Below are 20,422 nucleotides of genomic sequence, written 5' to 3'. Positions count from 1 at the left end.
TTTGTATCAATAAACTTCTTGACATCGCATTATTTATATATATTTGTAATGGATTATCAATATTCACCATAGGTATACCAGATTAGGGCCAGCTGGAGGACACTGATCTATGCTATTTTACGAGGTGAAGTGAATGGCCGTAGCTTGATTTCTTTCCTTTACCCTCATCAATTCTCCGCCGTTCTCTATCTCACGACCTATCAAAATTGAACAAACTAACTCATATTTCGACTGTGTATGTACAAAATGGAATCGAAAGGTACTTTTGTCTTTTTTATTTAAACGTGTGGACCAAGTTAAGAGAGATAAATGGCAACTATGTACATACACGTGTCGTGTTGGGCGGGAGTTGTTATGAAATCATGCAAGCCACCTGCAGCAGACGAATCACGGTTAACAATCCGAGGCGATAGGCATTTCTGTAAGGAGATCGACTCACACTTTGTAGAAGGAGGGACATTGAGCTCAATAAACTGCCAGAGGTACAGAGTGCGAACGTGGTGTTTCCCGCCTGTATGCTGTTCCCAGATGACACCTCGTCACTTGATTGGACATCCCAGTGAATGCGCTCATGTGACTCGAACTTACTCGATACCACTTTTAACTTTTACCCCCAATAGTAAACCAAAGAATATGTTGCAAGCCAAAGACGTTGCCATGAGTGTACAACTAACACTCAAGAAATCTGAAAAATCAAATGTTCAAGTCAGGAGGACGATTGTGCCTTGATCAAATATGAACTCAAGAATGCTGACAATAATTTCTTCTTAGCTGAGAGGCGAGCGCCGGATTGAGTACTTTCCTCGGTTCATCCGGTAGAGGGATTGACGAAACATGCCTTTTAACTTGTGTAATGTCCTCAATAGCTGATCCAATCGACTCATTTTGCTTCTCGATTTCCTTTTCAATTTTTACCATCACCGGCGCCTTGCCACTGGCAACCATCAATGTGTTGTGCAAAATTTTCCATATAGCCGCCATGGTAATACAGTAAAACTGTCTTGTTGGAACGAAAAGAATTTCAGGAGGAAGAGAGCAAGAGATCAATTCCCGAAGAGGATTAACTAAAGGCACCCGAGGAGCCTTTATATCGATAGCATTGCGAAATGGCTTCTGAAAAACGAGGGCGCACACTTAACATGAGCATTGACATGATGGCCCAACTGAACGCAATCGATTGGTAACATTGAATGAGGTGTCGTGTTGTTTGAAATAAATTTTCAAGAGGCTTAGACAACAGTTCGATAGTTCTTGGCTCGAGTTGTTGAACTGGCGTCCACATGGAGTCCAGCTCCGCGAGTGTGCTTTTCAATATTGTAAGGTTGGCTGATAAGTTATGAGTTTGCATTATTAGAACTACTCCCAGGACGCAGAAGAATAAAACCAGTAAAATTGGTAGCCCGATGCAGAGCCAGTTCATAACGAGGGGACCCCAAACGGAATTCTTTTTGCTGGTTGGGTTGATTTCGTATCTCTGAGGGCAAAGTAAACTATTTTCACAACCGTCAGAAACCTCAGGAGACCTTGCAAGATTTTGATTGATATATGGAGGTGCTTTGCTCCTTTGGATCGAGCGCAAAAAATAAGTCATTTTACTCACACTAGATAGAGGGCACTCCAAGAGGCAAACCAGAAGCCCATGATCCCTGTCGACATGAATCAAAAGTATCTCAGTAAATCAGAATCGTGAGCTTGGCATGGCTGAAAGCTAGGTACCTACCCGGTAAGTGACTCAGCGTGAACCAAAAGGCGGCGGTACCGTAGTTTGAATAAGAGATGGCAGAAGTTTTGGTGACACGGTACAGGAAGGCATAATAAATCTCTAAACAAATGCACCCTACAAGCTGACATAATTGTAACAACTGGTTGCCGTTCGGTTCATAGTATGGACGTCGTTGAGTGGCGAAGACGTGCCGCTGTCGCCAAAACCAGCATTTTGCTCTCTCGCCATCGTGTTTGCGAAGTAATTTCCAAGTCAGGGCGATGGCGGCTTGAAGTGCCAGAAGCATATGGATCACCAAGTTGACCACAACCAACTTCCAGTAATGTGGTGCAGTCAACGCTAAGTCTAAAGCACTGATAGCATTCGAAAGGAAGGTGAAGGGGTTTAAAATCGGCGAGATTGTTCTCATGAGATTCAACAAATCAGACGAAGTGACAGAACCCATCATCAGGGGCATTTTCAACGAGAAGCTGATCGAGTGACTCAACCTATACGACGACAGGGGAACCGAAGTGGAGAAATCTAAACGGACATCATCAACCCAGTGGACTTATTAATAGCCTTGATGGCCAAGTCTTGCCTCCACAGGATTCAGAACCTTCGAGGAAATCCGTGCAGATACAACCTCCTGTCCTCATTGCCATTATTCTTTTTCGATAATGTAAAAATGAAGCAACTTCGGGCGAACAAAGCGTAAATGACTTGCGTGAAGAAAAGTAACCGGCTCAAGGATTCTAGGAGATTTTTAATATTGTGTTACAGCGAACGGATGCAGCCTCCTTCAGTGGGACTCTTTTTCGTCAACCATCTTTTCTGGGATAATTTTCTGTCTGTTCTCATTGTGGATACTTTTTTTCTGTCTCTTTGACGTGAGTTTTTTTCCTTCTCTTCTAGACTCATGCACGTCTTGACTGCCAATCACCGAGCTAGGTTTTTTCATTACTTCTCCGTTGTCTCCGTATTTTCAGGCGCTCTGTGTATCATTTAATTTTGGATATTTTGTGCTCGACGGCATTTTAGGATTTTAAACGTTGTCGCCGGCTGTTAGATGTGACTGTTCAGGTAAAGTCACTCAGCTTCTGCTGGCTCGGGCTCACAAACTTACTCCCCAAGATACATAATCATCCGGGGTCTACAGCTGATCTTTAGACATCGTCTTCGCTATTTAGGTGTTGAATGATGAAAAATCTGCACCATTCAAATGGTCATTGTGGATTCCCACTTGATAACAATCATGTTGGTGAATCATAATGTCACGATTGTCAGTCAATCCAAATGTGTTTGAAACTTATGTATAAAACTCCTTTTAATTTTGTATAATCAAACGAAAAAATGCCGAGAATTCCAATGCAATCTGATCATTCAAATCTTATTATTCAACTTATTTCGAAACAACACTGAAAACATAGCAAGATCAAAAGCTTCTTGAGAGGAAAGCTACCTCAGGTGCCTGGTCCTATTCACGCGCTCCCTCGAGAGCCGGACTTGATAGGCATTTGCGTCACTGGGGAATAAGCGATCGAGAAAAAAAACGAGATAGCCTGCCTTTGGCATTTTCTCAGTGGGAAGATGACAAAAGATGAAGAGTATAGAGCTGTTGAGGTGCAAGAAAACAGGCGGAAATGCCTGGCGAGTGAAAAAGTGGTTTCCGAGTACGGGAATCGAACCCGTCTCCTCCGCGCCCCTCACAGTGAAAGGCGGATATACTAGCCGATATACTAACTCGGATTTGCTTGTAGGATTTCCCCAGTCACAAGTCTATATCCATGCTGTTTCCCTTTCATCGCTCTGAGTCCGATCATGACATGAAACGATAGCCTCTGCGCTGATTACGTAATTCCTGCCCCATCCTCTTTCGCCCGTCCTGCGCTCTCCGATCTCGGTCCCTTCCGTTCCGGCCAGCAAGCAACTGACTACCGACCACACCCTTACCAAAACAGCACTCACTAAATCTTGATATATCTTCTGCAATGGCCATCAAATCAATCTTTGCCCGTCAGATCTTTGACTCCCGAGGAAACCCCACAGTTGGTTAGTCACTCCCCCCATTTTGTTGATAATATCTGGAGAGGTGTAAAATTTTAACAGCTATGGTTCACTTCACCCCCCTTGTCCAACAGAGGTTGATCTCACCACCGAAAAAGGTAAGCGCTGAATTTTTATGATTTCCCTGCGAGAATTATCCAGATGGTGAACTAATCCACCATCTCAATCACAGGTGTTTTCCGTGCCGGTGTTCCCTCAGGGGCTTCAACTGGTGTTCATGAGGCCGTCGAGCTTAGAGACGGCGATAAATCTCAATACCTAGGAAAAGGTGCGTGGCCCGGATTTCGTTCATAACAATCCAGTCAGTGCCAAATGCTGACCTTCTGATTTGTTGTGCTGTCCTCGTTCCAGGTGTCTCCAAGGCCGTCGATCATGTCAACAACGTTATTGCTCCCAAGTTGATTAGCTCCGGTCTAGCAGTAACCGACCAAAAGGCTGTTGATGACTTCCTCATCAAGCTCGACGGCACTGCCAACAAGGGTAAGCTTGGAGCCAACGCCATTCTTGGCGTTAGTATGGCCATTGCCAAGGCTGGTGCAGCCGAAAAGGTAAGCCCGCAATATGGCATTGACCTCCGGTGTGGCTTCATAGATCTGACCTCAAATTATGGGGTTTAACAGGGAGTCCCTCTATACGCTCACATCGCCCAATTGGCTGGTACCAAGACACCATATGTTCTCCCCCTTCCCTGCATGAACGTCATCAACGGTGGATCCCACGCCGGAAACGCTTTGGCCTTCCAAGAGTTCATGATCCTCCCCACGGGTGCCACCTCATTCCAACATGCCATGAAGATTGGGACAGAGACTTACCATGCTCTAAAAAGCGTCATCAAGACCAAGTACGGAATCGATGCCACGAATGTTGGTGACGAGGGTGGCTTTGCTCCTAATGTGCAAGGCGCAGAAGAATCGCTGGAAATCTTGACCGAAGCAATCAAGAAAGCTGGTTACGAAGGCCAGGTCAAGATTGCACTTGATGTTGGTGAGTGCAATCCTACCGAGTTGCGTGCCTGCTGGACAGATTTTGATGAAAACTCTTTCTACTGATTTCAATCATATATCTACACAGCGTCATCGGAATTTTACAAGGATGGAAAATACGATCTCGACTTCAAGAACCCCAAGTCTGACCCATCCAAATGGTTGACGGGTGTCGAGCTTTCTGAACTTTACATCAAAATGTAAGATTTAAGACTACAATAACCAAATGTCTTTCAGCCACTGAAGTCCTTGTTTTTCCTATTAGGATCAAGAAGTACGGTATTATCTCGATTGAAGACCCCTTTGACCAAGATGATTGGGAGGCTTGGCAACATTTCACAAAGAATGCCGGCATTCAGATTGTCGGCGATGACTTGACTGTCACCAACCCTCTTCGCATCAAGACGTAAGCCTGCGATTCTGATGAATTATGCTTCAGCTTTGAACTCAAGTACATTTTTTCCCTTCTAGTGCTATCGACAAGAAGGCTTGCAACGGTCTATTGCTAAAGGTCAACCAGATTGGTACGATTACCGAGTCGATCGAAGCAGCACGTCTTGCTCAGTCCGATGGATGGGGTGTTATGGTCTCCCACAGGTCAGTGATGCAGTTGCTATTTAAACCAATGCGACTAGGTTTTTCTGCTCTGGGCTCCGAGTCTGTACTTTCCTGGACCCCCTGCCAGCCATGCCTCTGGTCAATGTGCCACCTTTCCTCTGGTAGACTTCATCTTGAAGCAGCGAGTTTTGCCGAGCTCAGGGAACCGCAAGGCAGCAATACAGACTGCCTCGTTAACCGAATGACTAGACATACTGAGACATTTGACTCCGTTTTTTAAGATCCGGAGAGACTGAAGATACCACCATCGCCGACATCACCGTCGGTCTCGGCGTTGGTCAGATCAAAACTGGCGCACGTAAGTAACAGAACTCAAGCACTTTAAATTTATAAGCTGGATGGAAGCCAACATTTCTTTTCCCCGATGCCACTTCGGTTATTTTTAGCTGCCCGGTCGGAGCGAGTCGCCAAATACAATGCCTTGCTTCGTATCTCTGATGAGATCACACAGGCAGGCCAGTCCGTGGTCTACGCCGCTGACAAAGGATTGAGCGTTGGAACGACTGCCCCCGCCCTTCTCAAGCAGTAGTGGGTCACGGAAGTGTAACAATTTTTACTTGTTATCAATACCGTTGCTGTTAGCGCTTGCTCGATACGCTGCCACCGTTGTTTTATAAAAAAAAATCCATATATCATGATAATGGAGAAAATTGAGAATTAAATTTTCATGCCATTACGATTCTAATCAAAAGACTTGGTTTTCGCTATTCGTAGCGAAAACAATGTAGAAAAAAAGAATTACTTTTTCGTCTTCTCCCGAGCCTGCCAAAGCTTTCCCCGCCTCAAATCCATATGGAGACACCTTCACGTACCTGAAGGTTATAACTTAACACAAGTCCCGCCGTTCCAGGGGGCAAGTGGCTAGGCCTAAAACCCCCGGGCAGCGCGGGCGCCCTCATACTTGTGAATTATCCCCACTTTTTGGCTGTATCTAGGGATGGCAATTGGGCGGACCCGAGCCGGGCCGCAAGATTAGTGGGCGGGTCGGGCCGGGTCATTTTTCCTGAAATGGCTGCCCGACCCGAGCCTGTTGGTCGCCCGTGGGCCGCCGACGGGCCCCAGCCAGAAATGATATAATAAAATAAATCTTGTATTTTGGTCAGGGGAAGGGTTGATGCAGTGGTTTCTACACCATATGCATCACAGTAATATACAAAGGAAATATAGGGAGTTCAGTTACTTTGCCGCGCCCGCAACTTGCTTTGCAGCCAGCTTCCTGGCCTTGATCCAGTCTTGAGTGCAGATTAATGCCTCAACTGATTCCTTGTTCAGGCGCATTCAATAGTTGTCAAGGACCCGCCCACCTGTAGAGAATGCCGATTCAGAAGCAACCGAGGTAGTTGGGATCATGAGAATTGTCCTTGCAACCTGAGAGAGTGACGGAAACCAGGCGGCATTTGATTTCCACCAGTTGAGCAGATTGAACTCCAACTCCTTCGAATCAGGTAGGATGTGGTTTCTCTCTTTGAGGTACAGGTCTAACTTGGCCATGGGAGCGTTGGGCTGAGAAGAATATTCCATTGTGCCAGCCATGTATTCATGGAAGGCTGAGAGGTCTTGATCAATGGTCTTCTTCTTCTGTGAGGTATCTTGTTGACTGCTGGAGGGGTTGTTGGCGGGTGATGGTGCTGGAACGTACAGATTCCACAGCGCCAAAAATAGAGACTTAACTTGGCTGATGAACTTGTTCACATCTTTGTTGCCAGCCGAGTTCTGCTCCAGGTTGTAGCAAAGGTAGCGCATCTTGTAGCGCGGGTTGAGGACCAGTCTGATGGCAAGTACCATCTTCGCCGGCTCCCAGTATTTCTTGAACTTCTGCTTCATTGGTTCAACCATACTACTCAGAGTCGGGTTTGCCAAGGACTTGTTGAGTTGGGCTTCAATAGCTGACATGACACGATATCCATAGTTGATCATTGGATATTGTGTACCACTCAATAATACAGTTGCTGGATGGAGGAAGGAGAGATCTGATCAGCCTACTGAGGAACTTAGGAAGCAACAAGCAGAGAGACATCACACCTTGGTAAAATGGTTCAAGAAACTGCTCCATGAGCACCAGTTCCTCCCATTGAAGCTTGGTCGGACAGTCCTCAAATTTTTCATTGATTATGGCGAGTTCCTGGAAGGCTAACCTGCATGGTAAGGAAGCCTTGATCATGAGGTAAGTCAAGTTCCATCAAGTTGGGACATCCTTACAAGGATGCTTCTTCTTTATTTCAATGCTGACTGCCGTGAGAGACTTGTCAAAGGTGTCCATGCGAGAAGGAGAGCCGTGAATTAAATGGACTGTGTCACGTAGTCGATTGACAGCATCACCGGCAATCTTGAGGCCATCTTTGACAACCAAGTTAATGATGTGAGCAAGGCAGCACATGTGGAAGTGGGCCAAGGTCGCCGCGCCAGGGGTAACACTACAATCATCAACAAATTGTTTGAGTCGTACCATTGCCGCAGTGTTTGCTAACGCATTGTTGACAGTAACAAAAGCAACCTTGTTGACGAGCTTCTAGTCTTGTAAAACTTGGCTGAGGCGGTCGGCAATTGCTTGGGCAGAGTGTGGCGGTGGGAGAGGTCAAAAGCTGATGATTTGTTTGTTTAATCCCCATTGCAAGTCAATATGGTGTAGAGTCACGGCCATATAGCCCGTGAGATCAGATGCGGTCCACAAGTCGGTTGTCAGCGCAACATGGTGAACATCCTTGGCAAGCTTTGACATCAAGGCTTTCTTCTGGTCTGTGAAAATTTTCACACAATTGTTTTGGACTGTCTTGCGTCCAGGCATCTGGAACTGAGGCTGCGATTCCCTCATGAAGTCAATGAAACCTTCATGTTTGGCCATCGCAAATGGATACTTGTGGAGAATAATCATTTCAGCAAGTCGTGCTTGTGATCAATCTTGGTTGTAAATCCACACACCGCGGGTGGCCTGAGTCGATGAGGTTGAGGGAAAATTCAAGCGGCCTTGCTTGGGATGGATCAATCCACCCTTCTCGGTTATGCATTGGTTTGAATGTTGCCAAAGGTGTTTTTTTCCTGCAGAGGAGCCGCCAGTTAAATTCGCTTGGCAGTAATTACACTCAGCCTTCTCTTTGCCATTGGATTCTACAGCAACCAACATTCAAACATTCAAACAAAATAAAAAACTGAAGGCTATTGGGAATTAAGAAATACATAATCACTCACCAAAGATCTTGGTGAGATGATCCCAAACCCCGCTGGTAAGTTTGTGCCGCTTGGTTGAATTATTGTCTTGGGATTCGCTAGGCGCTGGAGTCTGAGGCTTGGGTGTTTCATCATTTCTTTCCAGGTTAGTACTAGGAGGAACCTTGATGTCGTCCTTGTTCTGAGAGGTTTGCCGCGCCATATTTGGAGTCTCCGTAGTTGTCAGTGGTCGCACAAAGTCAGATATCCGGCCAATTGGACTGACTTGCTAGTATATATGATGTCTGCTCCGGGGGATCCCGGTGGGCGGGGATACGGGGGGCACCCGTTGGGCTACATGGACACGCCCAATTTCTGCTGCGGGTCTGGCGGGCCGGGTCAACTTTTGAAAATTCCCCAAAATGCCGGCCCATGCCCGGCCCAAACCCGGCCGGGTTTGGGCCGCCCATTGGCGGGCCCGCCTGATTGCCATCCCTAGCTGTATCAGTTCAACACATTTGGCTGGGAGCTTTTTTTAATTCCCTCTCATTTCTACCTCATTGCACCCTTCCTCTCACCCCAGAGGAACATGATAGAACTGAATATTCTCTTTAAAATGGTGCTGGTTTCATGGCTTCAATGTCAATAACCAACTGGCAAAAAAAAATTGAAATATGAAATTTTTGAAGAAGACACCTGAGGGGATAAACATGCTTGTAGATCCATGAGATTCACAATGAAAGCTGGATCTTCAAGAAAGAAATCTGAATATATTTATGTATTTCCCAGGAGTACTGCTTCAAGCATGCATTGCCCACCACTCCAGGTTCAAGAAATGCAACTAAATAACTAGCTGACATCTTAATACCAACAGTGTCACCATCAATCAGAGATAACAAATCTGAGAATAGAAATATCAATCTAAGGCCCTTGGGTTCATATTTTGTTGTTTGAGATACAGCAATTCCAAAAAACAATGGCAAAGGGGTCATGGATCTTCCATCCAGGGATTTTACTTGCCCAGCCAAAATTTGCTGTTAAAGTTGACGCAGTTTGATGCTACTGTCAAACTTTGACTGTGAAGCAGCAACCCATGATTGATACAGAATGCTCTTCTGCCCCTCCCATTTTTGCCTCTGTCCTCCTATCAACTTCAATCCACGTGGATCATGAAAGCCACCCGGGCTGAAAGTGAAATCATTGGTTTGATATGATTTCCAGGTTCCTTTTTCCACCAAACCTGGATCCCTGGTGTCTATTTGGTTATGGGTGGGCAGTTCAGATATTGGACTGCTGGGATTTTTGGCATTAGGTTTGTGAAAATCCAACTTAGATGTCATCAGACCTTAAATTTAGCAGCAAGGTTTGACTGGGTGAAGAAAATCCATCCATGGAAGATCCATGACCCCTTCACCATTCTTTTTTGGAATTGCTGTAAATCCATTTTAAATGGGTTTACTTTGCGCATGGAGGGAAACTTGTTGCACACGGGAATTTCTGTTCACTCAACATCACGTGACGTCGGGCCCCCCTCCGTGCGCTGTGGTGGCCCCTCTTGTGGCCAGCTAGCCAGGAGCATCACCGCCGCCAGCTACATCAAGATCAAGACTCCACTCACTCCTCAGGATCCTCAAGACCTTCAAGAATTCACCCTCCCCTCACCTCTCTTCTGCTTTCACCCCTCTCCTCAAGATCTTTCCCCCCCCTCTTTCTTTTCCCCCTCTTTCTTTTCCCTCTTTCTACCTTTCCATCTCCTCTCCTTCCCATTTCCCAGTCATCTTCAGTTTCTTGGTCCTAACACAGCATCTGTTGTGGGTTTATTCCTCTGTTCTTTATTTCTTCTTCTTTTTTCTTTCTTTTTCTGTTTGTCTTGTTTCGTCCTGAGTACTCTGCTGGTTCTCTTCTTTTTTTCTCTTTTTCTTTTCCTCTGGTTCATTTATTTCTTCCTGTCTCCTCTCATTGTGTTCATCCCTTCTTCTGTGTCTCTTTGTCTTTTCTTTGTTTCTCTGTTCCTTTCTGCTGTTTTGTGTATGCGCGCGCGGAGGAGATGATGAAATCTATGTGACATGTGGCTCTCCCGGAGTCCAAGTTCGCCGAACTTGGATGATGGGGGGGGGCATGGCATTCTGATCCCCAGAATACGGACCATTAAGAGTATATAGATCAGATCTTCAGAGTTCAAACCTTTGGGCTCCGCCCGCCGATCATGCTTCATCAAGAGTCTCAGATTCCTTCCTTTCTTCCTTAAGATCACAATCCCCGACTCCCTCAAAACAAACAACCGCCGCCGCGGATCCCAAACCCCGGCGAACCTCTCAAAACCACCAAAACCCAACAGCTATCACAGATCCCCCCCCCATTTTCAGCGCTCATCCTCACAGACCATCCACCTCAGAGGGCAGCCTAAACAGCAACCTTCCCCTCAAGCGACTGCGACCGCCAAGTACGGACAGGAGTCCCTCAGCGCGCCACCAGCTCCCCTCAAAAAACTATCCGCACACGGGGGTGCCGTGCGGTGACAGGTGGCCGGGGTGAAGCACTCCGGCTATACGGAGGAAACAAAACCCTTGATGACCAGCACAGACCGGTCATCAAGAGACTACATCCCTCTTGATGACCGGAATAGACTGGTCATCAGGAGGCTACAATCCTCTTGATGACCGGTACAGACCTGTCATCAAGAGGCTACATCCCTCTTGATGACCGGAATAGACCGGTCATTGGGAGTTTACATCCCTCCCAATGACCAGCACTGACCGGTCATCAAGAGGGTATATCACATCTCTCTTGATGAACAGCATTCCGGTCATCAAGAGGACACATCCCCCTCGATGACCGGTACAGACCGGTCATCAGGAGGCTACATCCCTCTTGATGACCGGCATAGACCGGTCATCAAGAGGCTGCATCCCTCTTGATGACCGGAATAGACCGGTCATTGGGAGGTTACATCCCTCCCAATGGATGACCGGAATAGACCGGTCACCAAGAGGACACATCCCCCTCAATGACCGGTCTATGCCAGTCATCAAGAGGGATGTGTTCTCTTGATGACCGGAATGCCAGTCATTGAGAGAGATGTGTTCTCTCGATGACCGGAATGCCGGTCATTGAGAGAGATGTATCCTCTTGGTGACCGGTCTACTCCGGTCATCGGGAGGAATGTAACCTCCTGATGACCGGTCTATTCAGGTCATTGAGAGGGATGTAGCCTCTTGATGACTGGTCTATGCCAGTCATCAAGAGGGATGTAGCCTCCTGATGACCGGTCTATGCCGGTCATCCAGAGGGATGTAGCCTCCCAATGACTGGTCTATTCCGGTCATCGAGAGGGATGCAGCCTCCCGATGACCTGTCTGTACCAATCATTGAGAGGGATGTAGCCTCCCAATGACTGGTCATCAAGGGGGATGCGGTCATTGAGAGAGATGTGATATACCCTCTCAACGGCTGGTCTGTGCCGGTCATTGGGAGGGATGTAACCTCCTGATGACCGGTCTATTCCGGTCATTGAGAGGGATGTAGCCTCCCGATGACCAGTCTATTCCGGTCATTGAGAGGGATGTAGTCTCTCAATGACCGGTCTGTGCCGGTCATCAAGGGTTTTGTTTGCTCCGGATGGCCGGAGTGCTTCACCCCGGCCACCTGTCACCGCACGGCACCCCCATGTGCAAATAGTTTTTTGAGGGGAGCTGGTGGTGCGCACGGAGGGGGGCCCGACGTCACGTGACGTTGAGTCAACGGAAATTCCCGTGCGCGAAGTAAACCCAATTTTAAATTGGTTGAGTGCATCTCAGTTAAACTGGGCTGACTTCAACCCAGTCAAATATGCTGGCAGTGTGGTGATTCTGGGCTGAGAGATATCACATCTTTGATTGTCATTTTGTGTCAAGGTCTCTGTAATGTAGGATGCTGGCTTCTTGTAATCCACCTCTACATTTAAACTTGAATTTGTCAGAAGGTTGGCTATCTCCTGCCACCTTTTGGTACCTTTCACTCATTCACAAACCCAAAATGTAAGGAATGTAGTCAAGAAAATACATGATGGCTTGAACAGCAGCCGCTGAATCACTGTTTGTTGTTCTGGCTCCCCCGGGATTTGGAGTGAACAAGCAAAAATGCATGCTCCCACCAGCATCTTGCAGTGTTTCAACTGTCTTGGATCCGTCAGAGTGGGATGCCTGTCAGGTTTATTCTTCAAGGGGAGCATATAGATTTACATTAAAAAGGCTGTTTAGGTGACGGATCCATAGAAAAATTTGTGGGAAGGGATGATTTTGGCCATTGCTCTCACCATTGGAGCTTGCTTGGCACTTGCATGCAAGTGCCATCACGAAATAGTTTTTAAGAACCCTGTTAGATATATCCTGGAATATTAACCACAAAAAATGCTCAAGTCATGATGAATTTGTGTTGAGATGATGCTCAATTGAGCTTAAGGCATGTTAGAATGGGTTTGGAGTCAACTTGAAAACAGCTCCAACTTGACTCTATGTATTATTGGAACTATTTTAGAACACACTAGAGGCCAAGGCGGCTTCGCCGCTGCACTCCCAGGTCCCAGTATCTGAGCTTTATGGAATACATGTGGTACTCCTGGAGTACTCTCTGGCTTGTCTATTTATTATCATGCCACAATTATACTCCTAGCCTAAGTCTGAAAATTGAAATCCTCTTCCTCAGGATATACATACATACTTTGGAAAGAGATTAATTTATTGTAGACCTTGATCTGATCAGAGTACTGTTTTCAAAGTTTTATTTAATCCACAAGGAGGTTGAATATATTTCTATGATTGAGAATCCAAAGTTTTCTCAGGCTGGTCTTTAGGCTGTACAGTTGCGTGCAGCATTCCTCTGTACAAAGGTTTTGGCTGGTCCCAAATGTTGGCACCCAAAACCTAAAAAAATACAGTTTTTTCAAGTATTTTTGGGTGGCTGGGACATGGTATGGTGTCCTAGCTATGGTTTTAGTTTGACCAGACACTCCTGGAAACACTGCATGACAGTTTCTGCCCTTATGTGTTGGTTTAGTGCCCAACCAGAAGGCATAAGTATGGATTTAGCAGCCCGTACATATGTACTTATGCCCGTATTTGGGAAGTGGGTCCAAAATATGGGCTGTGAACCAGAAAAAAAAATTGGCTGGACCAAATTGGTTGCCACTTTAGATTTGGAATCTACACACTCTGTAGACTCCAAAAACATACTCTGTTAGATTGCTGGAACCCCAACTAACGGTGGGTAGTTACGTTACGTTACGTTATTCACGTAATTTGGGTAGCGTAACTACCCTCGCTACCCGCAGCTGCCTGTTACGTTATTTGTAACAAGGTCTTTGCAGGCCTTGCACATAACGTAACGGGCTCTTTTTTCTGGTCGTTACTGCGCGTTATCCACTAGATAACGTGTAGCCGGCCCCAATTGGCCGTTAGCAGGCGTTATCTGGCGCTCCGCAGGCGCCAGTAACGTAAATAACATCAATATTTTTCTGTCATGTTGCAGTGGTACTGTAACGCACTGCCGTTACAAATAACGGTAACAATAACGGCTGAGAAATCGTTACGTTACCATTGTGTTACCGTTATTGGCAACGTAACTACCCACCATTGCCCCAACCCAGTCAGGGCTTCAAGTTTTGCAAGTAGCTCTGTAAAGTAGAATGCCGCACACAACTGTAGATGTACCTTTGAATTGATGTCAAATTAATATTCTCTAAATCAAAAGTAGGATGAGCCTAAATGTACTCCAAACTTGTACTAATTCTTGGCTTTGGGGGGGGGGTGGGTTAGGAAGGTGGCACTCCAAAAAATCTGGAGGTATTTTACTCTTAACTACATTTTGTTGGAGCGCATGCCTGATGCATTCCACCCTGATTTTGGCTTTGCACTCCAGTGTGCAAATATGAACTGGAGTGGCCACAGTAGTTATCAAGCAGGGCACACCCCACTTTATGACCAGCTAATGTGCAACTCTTCTCAATGAGCAGCACAGACCAGTCATTGAGAGGTGTGAGACCCCTCAATGGCTGGTACATATCAGTCTTTGGGAGGTGTGAGACACCTCAATGGCCGGTCCCACTGGTCATTGGGAGGTGAGAGAACCTTTGATGGCCGGTCAGACCGGTCATTGGGAGGTGAGAGATCAATGGTCGGCACCTACCGGTCATTGAGGTGTACTGTACTGCGGAGTCCCTTCGATGACCGGTACCAACCGGCCATCGAGACCTATGAGACCCCTCAATGGCCGGTCCGACCGGTCATCAAGAGGTGTGAGACCCTTGATGGCCGGTCCAACCGGTCATCGAGAGGTATAAGACCCCTTGATGGCCGGTAGGTACCGGTCATCAAGATGTATAAGACCCCTCGATGACCGGTACCAACCGGCCATTGGGAGGTATAAGACCCCTTGATGACCGGTACTGACCGGCCATCAAGAGGTGTGAGACCCCTCAATGGCTGGTCCGACCGCTCATCGGGAGGTGAGGGACCCCTTGATGGCCGGCACCAATTGGTCAGTGAGGTGTAGTGTACTGCAGAGTCCACTCAATGACCGGTACCGACTGGCCATTGAGAGGTATGAAACCCCTCGACGGCCGGTCCGACAAGTCATCAAGAGGCATGAGACCCCTCAATGGCTGGTCCAACCAGTCATCAAGGGGTAATGTACTGCGGAGTCCCCTCAATGACCGGTACCGACCGGCCATCGAGATGTATGAATCTCCTTGATGCCGGGCTGTTCCGGTCATCAAGAGGTGTTACCTCCCTCAATGACCGCACAGACCGGTCATCAAGAGCTATGACTCCCCTCGATGACCAGCAAAGACCAGTCATTGGAGAGGAGGAGTGAATCCGCTCGATGCCGGTCTGTACCGGTCATCGAGAGGTGTGAGTCATAAGTGATTGACACGAAGACCCGTGACAATTGGTCTGGTGGATAAAGGTCGTGGGGAAGTCACGCGGGAACAGGCGCTGAGCATTGATGGCTCACATTGTTTTGACTGGGCAGTGAGAGTTGTGGCTAGGCTGGTTTGGTTGAAGATAAGGGTTTATTGGGTTCGGCTGATGAGGTAGTGTGGACCAGGGCTAGTTCAGGCTAAGAATGACGAGGGGAGGGGGCTGAGTGGCGGGATTTGTCGGGATGAAGTAGATGTATTGAGTGCTTCCAAGGTAAATGGAGGGCTGAGACGATGGCTTGATGGATGGACAGGTGGTATAAGTGTTGCCATGTAGTTTGCAAGGGCCTGGAAACGCGAATATAGATATCTACGCCTCGCGCAAGGTGATGGAGACGCGGAGACGAATATCTACGCCCAGCGCGTGGGTATGGAGACCTAGTGGAGCGCATATCGAGGTAAGGATTTGATAAGGCCAGGCAATTTTAGAAATGAGAGGGGCGGGAAAGATTACATACAGCCTTAGTTGCGGTGATGTCGTCAGGCTTTGCGGCGAGGCTCGAAAATTTGCAAGGGTTGGGGCTGTTGATTATTCCAGGTGGATGCAAATTTTGGTTTGGCTGAGGAGTGGCGAGAGCATATATAGGTGACAGACCTTGCATGAGGTTGGAACCCCAGCCAAGTGGTTCACTCGGCTCACCCCCCTCCGCTGTTGCACTTGCACAGTTTGAGGGGTTTATATATTTGGTGGCCCCCCTTTGCATAATGCCTTAACTGCGCGCGCTGGGGGTCATCCGTGTTTTGTCTTTTAAACCTGCTAGGCAGGAAGGGACAATTCACAATTTTTTTATTTAATTTGTGTTAAGTTGTATTTAGGATATTGATTGTCAATCTTGTAAAAATTGTTAGCAGTCCTTTTTTTTTGGTATGCCAAAAAATAGGGGGAACCCTTGATCCTGATTTCTATGTTTTGCTGTCTTTAATAAACTTGGATTTGAAAATTCCTTGCAAAGCAATATCAAATAATTGGTGGAAACAAGGTATTTTCCACGGGAATGACATATTTCAATTTATCATGTGCTTATCATAAATTGCAAGAAGCTTAATATATGTTAGTGTGTCACAAAAATATGCACATGTACATTTGTGTGACACATTCTCCAGTTGCTGAATTTTTTTGCAACAAATTTAAAGTTAAGGGACAAGTCCAGGGGAAAAAACCTTGGATTAACCAGGAGTTGGGTATGACTTCAGAAAATCTCCCTGAAATTATTTTTGGACATATTGCTTAAAATTACATAAAATTTGTGAAGAGCCCATCTAAGCCCTTGGTCCTGCATGCGCACTCAGCTTGGCATCACTTGGCTCAGTGATTAAAAATGTGACACACTAGCATGCATGTGTAAATTTATGTTACATATTCTTCAGCTGCTGAAGTTTATCCCAAGGGAGTTTGATTTCTGGGACAAGTCCAGGGGAGCCTCAGGTTAAACGTGGTTTGTGATAGAGATTGTCAATTTGCACCCGCTGCAGGTACCCACTATCCGCTGGCGGGTACCCGTCAGCGGGTGCGGATGTCTGAGGTTCCAGTAAAAAGCCGGCGGGTACCTGGGTATTACACATCCGCACCCGCTCACATACATACAGTTGAGATGCAATGCAGCCAGGTTTACCATTTGTCACAAGTCTTACAATGTTAGGGTTGTACAAGTGCTGCGGTTCACAAGGGCTGTGGTTTCAGTAAAACCCTAACATTGTAAGACTCAAAAGTGGTTGTGAAACCCTTTTGCTGAATGGAGAAGGGGATGATGGAGGTGCAAACTCTGCCCTTCTATACTATCAGATAACAAGACCCACCAAGCTAAGCTTGACAAGTTTTAATCTAGTGATAGGTCTGGTCTAGTTCCAGATGAAGTTGTTTGATGACAGGTATGTGAAAGATGAGAGAGTTTATGAGGAGTGGAAAGGTTGAAATTTGACTTGATGTTTCTGGTGGGATTGAACACAGGTCCTTAAGAGGGTGATATACAGATTTGAGAAGAGTGCCTAGGCTGAGAAGGGTATATATCTCAGTTGGGAGTTGAACCAGGAACTAGGTAACTTGTGACAGGTATGTGATATGTCAACCAAGAGATATGAGAGTGAGCTCAGTGGTTATTGCCGATAAGAGGGATGATATGGTATGTTATAAAAGTGTAAGGATGATGATAATGGCTAATGGGTGATATCTGTATAACTGGTGGGTACTGAACTGCGGGAAATATGTTAAGATTTCAGCTCAACAAGAAGAGGCACCGCAGGGGGAGGGAATATCTGGGGTAACTGATGGGAACAAGGAGCAGGAAATGAGATGAGATCAACTGGCTCAGACTCAATAATTTTTATTTCATGTCCAAGGAGCGGACTTTAACCAAACAACTAGAGAGCCCCCCAGCAAGATCCAAAGGGGGGCCTAAAAACAATAACAGGGGACAGGACAGGTGACAGGGAACACAAGACAGGGCATGGCCACTTGGCCATACAAATCAGAACAGGTGACAGGAACAGGGGACAGGAACAGGGGACAGGAACAGGAGACAGGAACAGGGGACAGGAACAGGGTACTGAACAGTTAACTGAACAGTTGACAACAGGACATGACAGGATTTGACCACTTGGTCGGACAGGTCACAGGAAACAGGGGCCACTTGGCCAGACAGATAATGTGAGCAGAAGATGAAGTCAGAATTCTGATGAAAAACAACTGGGGGAGAGAGCTCCTTATACAGACAAATGTGAGGGATTTTAGCTATGAGGGGGACCCTGGATGAGGGATTTTAGCTGGTGGGCTGTGTACAAGTGGTGTCAGAAGATACTAAATACAGGTAAAAAGTGGGGTGAGAAATGAAGAATGATGTCATACTAATGCAAGGAGTGCATAAAAAAAGCAGAGAAATTTCAAATACAGGGGTACCTCATGCAACGGGTGCATGAGTGGTGTCAGACTGGGGAAGGTGACTTGAGGGGTGTGACAGGTTAATGACTGAGGCTGGCCGTGTCCATGAGGGTCCAAGAGGGTGTAACTTCCAATCCAGCGGGGTTCCGGTGATGCTTCCAGTGGTGAATAGGGGTAAAATTGGCCGTGGAATCCATTTCTGAGGTCTATTTGGTGGTATCTTGAGGCCTAGGGCGAGTAAATATATGTATGAGAAAAACTTTTGATTTTTAACTTTTCTGTCTACCACAACATACAGGACAGCTTCCCCTCCGCCATCAGCCATCCACCATTGATACCAGCTGGCATGCTCCAACAAAGCAAACAATACCTCAATCACGTAAGAGACTGCGACAACAGTCGGGACCCAAAGAAAACTCCAATGGCAACAGCCACACAGAATCAAATGATGAAAACAAAGATGGAAACTCAACCAGCACCCCCAGTGCCACACCTGGCGTGGGAAAATCTAGTGATGACATGCGTCTCAGTAATCAGTTTAGCTTGGTTTTTCAGAAGCTCACCTCATTTATAACTTGTTCTGTGCATGTAGAACATGTGAAAAAACTTGCGCAGAATCAGGTCAGTTCAGCCTATGATTTTTACAAGATACCTGAGCTTTCCAGTCAACTGGATAAGCTTGGCTGTCCTATGATTGCATGGCAGTTGTAGGACTCCAGGGATGGATGGGTAATCAAAGTTCCTTTGAGGGGGAAATGAATTTTATGATGGGTTGAAAGGCTATTACAATTTACGGGTGGTTTGAAAGACCTGCCCCTCTAATAGTACTATGCAAATAACCAAGAGTCTTGTAATCAATATTTAAGAAAAATGTGGCAGATTCCAAGATAGCTCTTACTTTTATATAGTAATCTCTATCAGACCTAAATATCTAATTCAAAGCGTTTTCAGACCGGTTATAACTATGGATAACGTGGTTGTTATGATAAGTTCTTCTACTGCTGTTGATGTTATAATTTGTACTACTACTACTACTAATATGCTAATAAGGAGAATGGGTTGTTGGTGGGTTGTTTGGTTGTTGTTTGGTTGTTGGTTGGTTGGTTGTTGATTGTGGGTTCTACTAACTAATACTCTACTGACTGACTGACTCTACACTACTCAAGACTACTACTGATAAACTACCATATGTGACCAGACCTCTATAGGTTGATGGGGGAAAAAAAATTATGGTGGGGAGAAGAGCTCCTTTTATATTGAAGAGCAAGGGATTTAAGCTCCAGGGAAACATGTGTGAGGGAATTTAGCTGCAGGGGATCTCAGTTGCACAGCATATGTACACCTGTACTGCACAGCCACACAAACAATGAGGGAATCATGCTGCAGTGACACTCTTTGTACACCTTATCTGCCTGCATATATTGCACTGCCTGATGTCATGTATTGCTATGTACCCAAGCCACCTTCCATATCCTTGAGAATGTGTTGCTATGTAACCAAGCCACCTTCCATGCACTCTGCACCCAACTAGAATACTCCTCCTTCCCAGGATATGGGGGTCAAAGCCTCTCTCTTGTCCTCCTTCCTTCCTCCTCCCTTGTCCTTGTATCCACATTGTGTATTCTTCCGTCCAATCTTCTGTGGCTACCAAAGGGTGTATGTATATAAATGTTGTAACTGTTGTGTAAGATTATCTCTTGTAATGTTTTCCACCTGTATGTAACTTTACTATCAGTACAATACCTTTGCATATGTCCTTTTTGGCATTGCAAAAGGAACAGCACACCACACCGTGTAAGATGTAAGTTTCCCTGTATTTCTTTTGGGTAATTTAAAGAAGAAAGCAAAGAAATCTAGCCTAAACCTCTCTGCTCTCACTAGATGTGGTAAAAAGATCAATTGACCGGTGTACTCTTGAAACTCCATGTATCTTTGCCTTTCCATCACCTGTCACTCATTCTTTTCCCTCCAGTTGAATATCCATGTTTCACCTTCTGTCCCACAACTCGGCCCCAAAAGTTGTAATAGCATTTAACTCAGCTACATAGATAGAAACAAAAGCATAAGTGGATTTGCTC

The 20,422-nt window shown here is 46.1% G+C and overlaps 3 protein-coding genes across 3 annotated transcripts; 1 reads left to right on the top strand and 2 right to left on the bottom strand.

Moving 5' to 3' along the window:
- Positions 1 to 352: 352 nt before the first annotated feature.
- Positions 353 to 2,168, bottom strand: PtA15_8A536 (uncharacterized protein; the record flags this gene model as incomplete). The annotated part of the gene is made up of 7 exons (XM_053171976.1): positions 353 to 373; positions 440 to 518; positions 589 to 685; positions 756 to 996; positions 1,133 to 1,490; positions 1,601 to 1,646; positions 1,721 to 2,168. 7 exons carry the CDS (start codon positions 2,166 to 2,168, stop codon positions 353 to 355), a joined length of 1,290 nt encoding a protein of 429 aa, XP_053023186.1.
- A 1,525-nt stretch (positions 2,169 to 3,693) lies between these two features.
- Positions 3,694 to 5,899, top strand: PtA15_8A535 (uncharacterized protein; the record flags this gene model as incomplete). Its single annotated transcript, XM_053171975.1, has 10 exons — positions 3,694 to 3,754; positions 3,844 to 3,867; positions 3,942 to 4,037; positions 4,121 to 4,317; positions 4,390 to 4,753; positions 4,841 to 4,952; positions 5,018 to 5,158; positions 5,224 to 5,349; positions 5,592 to 5,668; positions 5,757 to 5,899. The coding sequence occupies 10 exons, from the start codon at positions 3,694 to 3,696 to the stop codon at positions 5,897 to 5,899; spliced, it is 1,341 nt and encodes a 446-aa protein (XP_053023185.1).
- A 9,700-nt stretch (positions 5,900 to 15,599) lies between these two features.
- Positions 15,600 to 15,861, bottom strand: PtA15_8A534 (uncharacterized protein; the record flags this gene model as incomplete). Its single annotated transcript, XM_053171974.1, has 2 exons — positions 15,600 to 15,757; positions 15,825 to 15,861. 2 exons carry the CDS (start codon positions 15,859 to 15,861, stop codon positions 15,600 to 15,602), a joined length of 195 nt encoding a protein of 64 aa, XP_053023184.1.
- Between the last annotated feature and the right edge of the window lie 4,561 nt (positions 15,862 to 20,422).

This window comes from Puccinia triticina, chromosome 8A (genome assembly GCF_026914185.1).
Source record: "Puccinia triticina chromosome 8A, complete sequence".
NCBI lineage: Eukaryota > Fungi > Basidiomycota > Pucciniomycetes > Pucciniales > Pucciniaceae > Puccinia > Puccinia triticina.
The sequence above is the reverse complement of the archived record's forward strand: the minus strand, read 5'-3'. Positions and strand labels throughout refer to the sequence as shown.